The sequence below is a fragment of the Vombatus ursinus genome, unplaced genomic scaffold (genome assembly GCF_900497805.2).
Source record: "Vombatus ursinus unplaced genomic scaffold, bare-nosed wombat genome assembly UNPS02014791.1, whole genome shotgun sequence".
Classification (NCBI taxonomy): domain Eukaryota; kingdom Metazoa; phylum Chordata; class Mammalia; order Diprotodontia; family Vombatidae; genus Vombatus; species Vombatus ursinus.
The window spans coordinates 63678138-63684524 of NW_020954569.1; the positions used below are offsets into that span (position 1 = coordinate 63678138).

General features: G+C 42.4%; 1 protein-coding gene across 2 annotated transcripts in view; it reads right to left on the reverse strand.

Annotated features, from left to right (window-relative positions):
• Positions 1–226: 226 nt before the first annotated feature.
• The window catches only part of LOXHD1 (lipoxygenase homology domains 1), a 272249-nt gene continuing 266088 nt past the window's right edge, over positions 227–6387 (reverse strand). For both annotated transcript variants that reach the window (XM_027869011.1, XM_027869010.1), the window contains one exon: positions 227–707. In XM_027869011.1, the coding sequence (XP_027724812.1) occupies positions 227–707 (481 nt within the window). The remainder of the gene's footprint in view (positions 708–6387) is intronic.

The window sequence follows — 6387 nt, forward strand, 5'->3', positions numbered from 1 at the left end:
TAACTTGTTCTGTTGCACCGCAAGTCAGGAGTGAATCCCAGAAGAAAACTGAAGGCTTGTTTTATTTTCCTATGTTCAGGGAGTTTTGGGATTGGAACACAGCATGCCAAATGGCACAATCAATACACAGAAGAGTGGTTTTGGAATGACCTGGTGAATTCTGGATGCCTTCCAACGCAGATAGAAGGGTAGAGATGAAAAGACTCTTGGGCATCCTTGCTCCCCCTCAGACTGCAGGGAAGAGATCTCTCCATGTCAGCCCATTGCCCTTCTTTGGGTCCAGCCACTTCCCACAGGCAAAGATTGTGGCAACTCCATTGCTGGTGTTAGTGACCTCCACCCTCTCCACCAGCCAGCCAGAGCTGGGACCTTTGCCATCATGCTCCAGCCTCACCTTACGCAGCTCCCCCAGGTCCAGCGTCTCCAGGAAGAAGCGGTCAGTGTGGCCCCTCTCAAAGAGGTTGCGCATACGCCGCCTGAGCTCCCGCTTTCCTGTGTCACCATTGGCCCCAAAGACAGTGATCGCGACATTGGCATCTGTGCCTGCTCCAGGTTCATAACCCGTCGTGATTATGATCTCATACTTGACCGGCACCAGACTCTGGACCTTGCTGGCAAAGCTCTCAGTCACCTTCGTGACCTCAAACACCTTGAAATACTTTTTCTTTTTCTTTAGGGGGATTTTGTAGTCACAGTTAAAAAAGTACCTGGAGAAGCAGGATGGAAAAGAAAGGGAAGAGATTGAAACCCCAGGGAGAATTATCCAAGACCTTCCAGGATTATAGTGGAATGAACCCTATATTTAAAATCTAGGGATCTGAGTCCAAACTAAGGTCTGCCACCAACTCTCTGCATAGACTCTAAATTTCAGTTTTTCCATTTGTAAAATTGGGCAACTAGACTAGATAATCTTTAAGATACCTCCCATCTCTGAAACCAATGGTCCTTCTGGTCCTAATTGGTATATTACCCTTGTTTACTGGCTATAGAGAAAAAAATACCTCCTTCCCCCAAGTAGATGATTGTGAAATGAGTGGTGAGTGTCACCAACCAGGCAGAGGTCCAGATATAAAGGTGGGGTCCAATGGATTTTAGACGTTATAATAAAAGTCCATGGGAATGGCTGCTTTCAATCTGTAAGAAGGTATCATGAGTATCTGAATGAGGGAGATTGTACAGGGATATTTCATAGCCTGGGGGATAAGAGGTCCTTGCAGGCCTTATGTGAGTAGGTGCAACTAAAGGAAGAGGTATAAGGATGTGGGGCTACTGAAAAGCAAGACACCACCACCAAGAAGGAAAGAGTAAGGGTAGACAGGATAGGCAGTGTGGTGCAGTGCGAGGTGCATGGGTCTAGTGGTCAGGAGATCTGGGTTTCAGCCCTTGCTCTGCCACTGGCTAGCTTGTGACCCTGGACAAATCATTTCATCTCTCTGGTCCTTAGTTCTGTCCTCTGTAAAATGAAGATGTTGGACTAGATAGTTCCAGCTTCAGAGTTATGAGCCCATGTTAGAAAGCCCTTGAGGTTCCTTCTATTTCTCAATCTATGATCTTCTGTCTAGAACAGAGGTTGTTAATCTGGGGTCCATGGACCTGAATAGATCTGTGGAAGGACTTCAGAGAGTATGGGAATTTGGATAGGAAAAAATACATATTTTTGTTATAGTTGGTTTCCATTGTAATCCTGTGCATTTGATTTTATGCATCTAAAAGTCCAATTCTGAGCATGTTCCATTGGTTTACCAGAATGAGAGGGGGGTTTATGACACAAAATGGTATCAGAATCTCTGGTCTAGATGATCTTCAAGGTCCCCTCCATCTCTAGACCTATCTCTCCACGTCTCGATGACCTCTGGAGCCTCTTCTCATTCTAGAGCCATGGTCCTGTGTCTAGATGACCACTAAGATTCTTTCCAGCTCTGATGTTTTACAATTCTCTAGTTGTCAGAGATGCCAAGGAGTTTCCTAGCACATACAACCTTAGGTGAGACAATGGGAAATGTCTTCCAATACCTCAAAAGCCCTGTGATTTAATCTATGAGAGTGGTCTCTTCACTAATATAAATCACAGCTTCCCCATGGCTTAGGAGACACTTTTCGTGATCCATTTTGGCCAAAGAAACAATTCATGTCCTGAAGCCCAGCCTTCCAGTGATAAGCTTCTCTACACTCAGCTGTATGGAATGGTAAGCACTGATGGTAAGAAATGTTTATAGAACAATACAGGGGTGTGCTGGTAAATATTTAACAGCCAGGCTGGTGGGGGGAGAGGGGAGATGTGTGCACACATACTTTTAAGCTTAATCTTCATTATTAAGACTTTCTTAAGTCTAGACAATCAAGAGAATGATAAGTTAAGTCTTGATCTATAGGACTGCTGATTTCTGAGATGTAAATGCTCATGCTGAAAATTAGAGATGGCCTTTAGCGAGCTGTAGCACCAACATATACCTGGAACTCAGGTTACCTCATTCAATAATGATGACTCTAGCAGAGAAATGGAAAGTATATATGTGCCCCAAAAAGTCAGGAGAAGAAGTGGCCTATTGGAAACAGGGCTGAGAAGTAATAGGAGGGAAAAGGATGCAGATGTAGGGCCCTGTATTTTTGAACAACTATGAAGCGGGTCACTTACAATTTGTGCAAGTTTTTGCTTTGGTTTGTTGGTGTGGGAACAAAAATCATAAATCTTACGATATGCAAAGTGAAGAGGGGCAGGATGGGATAGGAGATAGCCTCAGAGTCAGGAAGGCCTGGGTTTGAGTCCTTCCTCTGACACACTGTCAGTGTGAGCTTGTGCAAATCACAACCTACCTCTCTGTGTCTTAGAGAACTCTTTAAGACTTTAAGGTGAAGAGAAAGTGCAGATCTGTATTGGTAGAGAGAGTTTCCTTTTCCACAAGGTTCCTGGATCAATGAAATCACAAGTCTGATCCCTATCCCTGTATAAATACATTATACAACCGCAAGCCTTTAATACTATGTAAATATCTCATAATCATAACATGTAAAGACCTATAATTTAAAAAAAAACAACAACCCGTGGAATCTCCCTTTTGAAAATTCTTGCAAATAAGAGAGGTTATTAGCTATCTGAAATAGTTTATATTGAGCCTTGTCTAAAATTGGGGGGATGAATGAAATGACCTTGCAAGGTCAGCCCCAGAATTTCCCGATTGGCCAGCATTTGGTTCTAAGAGCTTTAGAGAAGTGCGGAAATGAGATCATTCCCTGGGTGGTGAGTGAGGTCAAGCCTGCTCCATAGGGAGTAGAGGTCTGAGCAGAAAAAGCAGCCAGAAGACACAAAATCATGCCAGATTTGGCTGGGTAAGCAGGAGAAAGGGGGCGTGCCCAGGCAGGGAGCCTTCCTCCTCATTCCCAGCAGTAAGCTGCTGCAAATATTTGGAGCAGATGCTGAGAGATGCATGCTTTCAGTTACTGCCGTGGCCTGTGGCAATCTGCACAGAACCAGGCAACAGCATGTCTGGAATTAGAACTGGCAACAGTCTAGTGAGGAGGCTCTCAGTGATGCATTTCATTTTTAATCATGTAAATGATTTCCAAATGATCCTCTCCTCTCACCCTCCCAGTCATGGCAGGTATTCATGCCTCCTCCCAGGGAACTGACCATGACAATCACGGAATATTAGAACTTGAAGGGACCTTCAAAATCCAACTCCTCCATTTTACTGAAGAGGAAACTGAGGCCCGAGAAGCTGAAGCAAATTTCCCAAAGTCAAGTGACACTGAATGGCAGAGCTGAGACTAGAACCCAGGACTCCTGATTTCCAGGCTAGCACTGCCTCCCTCCCTCCAGGCTTGTCAGGGCAGGAATCCCTAATGCAATATTCTTGGGATGGGGGTCACAGATATGGGTGTATGAGTGTGATGATAGCTTTATTGCAAAGTGTTGTTCATTTGATCCCCACTTTATAGATGATGAGAAGAATATTGAGAGAAATTAAGTGATTGAGCAGAATTTGAACTCAGTTTTTCCTGATTCTAAGTCCAGCACTCTCACCATGGAGGCACCTACTTGCCTAGGCAAAATGTTGCTTCACAACTCAACTGCTGTTATATTTAAACACATTTCCAGACTCTACAAGCCCACCTCAGGGAGCCTGAGGGAGGAAAAATGCTGGATTGCTTAGTATATGCAGACTAGAAGTTAAAAGGTACGCTGGAGCTATCACTGGCAAATACAAAAATATTGAAGCTGCATTTCAAAGGTGTGGACTCCCTTTGGGTGCTGATTAATTCACCAGGGAGAAAGTAGAAACTTGATCTGTGGTATCGTTAGAGTGGGGCAGAAGTGCCCTAAACCATGAGTCAGGAGAACTGGGTTCTAAGATCTTGGCTTTGGCACTGATTAGCTGCGTGACCTTGGCCAGGTCACTTCACAGCTTTAAGTCCCACTTTCATTATCTATAAAATTGAAAGAGATTACACTAGCTCAGATTTTTCTCCTTTCACAGAGGGAGCGTTGAGTTCTGGTCTTGTCTCTGGCACTGACTGGGAAAGCTGGACTGACAATTCTCCCATGTGAGAGATAGGGAAAAGGAAGGCAGCTCAGAGGGGCCTAAAAGCCCTTGCCCAGAGTCACCAAGTTATAACATGTAGAAGTAGGATCTAGATATGGAGAGGCTTTACAAGAAAATTAAAAGAACATGGAGCACATTACTTATCAGACTTATGGATAGGTAAACAATTTATGAATAAACAAGAAATAGCAAAGTTAGGTGTAAAACAGATAATTTTGATTACATTAAAAGGATTTTGTACAAATAAAACAAATGTAGCCAAGATCAGAAGGAAAGCAGAAAATTGGGAAAAATTTCTATAGACAGTTTATCAGATAAAAGTCTTATATTTAAAATATATAAAGAACTTTGTCAAATCCATAAGAATACAAATCATTCCCCAATTGATAAATGATCAAAGGATATGAACAGGCAGTTTTCCAATAAAGAAATGAAAACAATTTAAAATCATATGCAAAAATGGCTTCAATTATCATTGATTAGAGAAATGCAAATTTAAAAAACCTTGAGATATTATTTTACACCTACCTGATTGGCTAAAGTGATAGAAAGGGAAAGTGACAAATATTGGAGGGGATATGGGAAAATTGGGACACTAATTCACTGTTGGTGGAACATCTGAACTGATCCAACCATTTTGGAGAGCAATCTGGAATTACGTCCAATTAAACTACCTATACCTTTTGACTCAGCAATACCACTACTTGGTCTGTTTCCAAAGATAATTAGGGCAAAAGGAAAAGAACCTGTATGTTCTAAAATGTTTATAGCAAAGTAAGCAATCTAACTTTCCACTTTACCACCGCCCCTCACCCTGGTCTGTAGTGTTTCTTTTAACTCTAACATTCTAGGACTCCTTGAGTCTCCAGCAGAGCTGAGAAAGGCGCTCTCTAGGGTGAATCTCTAGGACAAAGGAAAACCCAAGGCTTGGCAGAAATGAATGGTGCTTCCCCAGTTTCCTTTCTGAGCTTTTACCTCTGCACCTCACCACGCTTAGACTAGGAGCTCTTGGTTCCAGGTGTCAAAGCAGCAGCAAAAGAGCCTTTCTTTAGCTTACGTTTGCCCCAATGCTACATCTCCTCTGTTTTAAGGTGACAAGCTTGAGAATGGAGTTCTGTCTCTTCTTTGATGTTTTAGCAGACTATTCCAACCTTCATTGATCTCTCCCTCACATGATAGCTAATAACAATAATAGCTGGTATTTATATGGTACTTTAGGTTTGGCAAAGCACTTTAGGTATATTATCTGACTTGATGTTTACAACAACTTTGAGAGGTAGATGCTATTATTATCTTTTTTTTTTCCAGAGAAGGAAACTGAGGCTTAGAGGTTAAGTCACCCAGCCGGGAAGTTACTTAACAATGATTTGAATTCAGATATTCCTGAATCTACAACCCAGCACTCTTCAACTACTCCATTTAGCTGCCTACCTATTACTTAACCTCTAAGTCTTCTCTTCTCCAATTCCTTTAACTATCAGTGCCTAGTAAATGTGTGCATTCTCTATTTCTCCTTTCTCTCTTTCTCCCTTTATCTCTTTGTCTCTATTCATTTATTTACATATCCATCTATCCATCCATGTATCTATCTACAAATCCATCCATCCATCTATCTATCTATCTGTCTGTCTGTCTGTCTATCTCTCTCTTTTCTTTTTTTGGTGAGGGCAATTGGGGTTACGTGACTTGCCCAGAGTCACACAGCTAGTGAGTGTTACATGTCTGAGGCCGGATTTGAACTCAGGTCCTCCTGACTCCAGGATCAGTGCTCTATCCACTGTGCCACCTAGCTGCCCTGGTCTATCTATCTATCTATCTATCTATCTATCTATCTATCTATCTATCT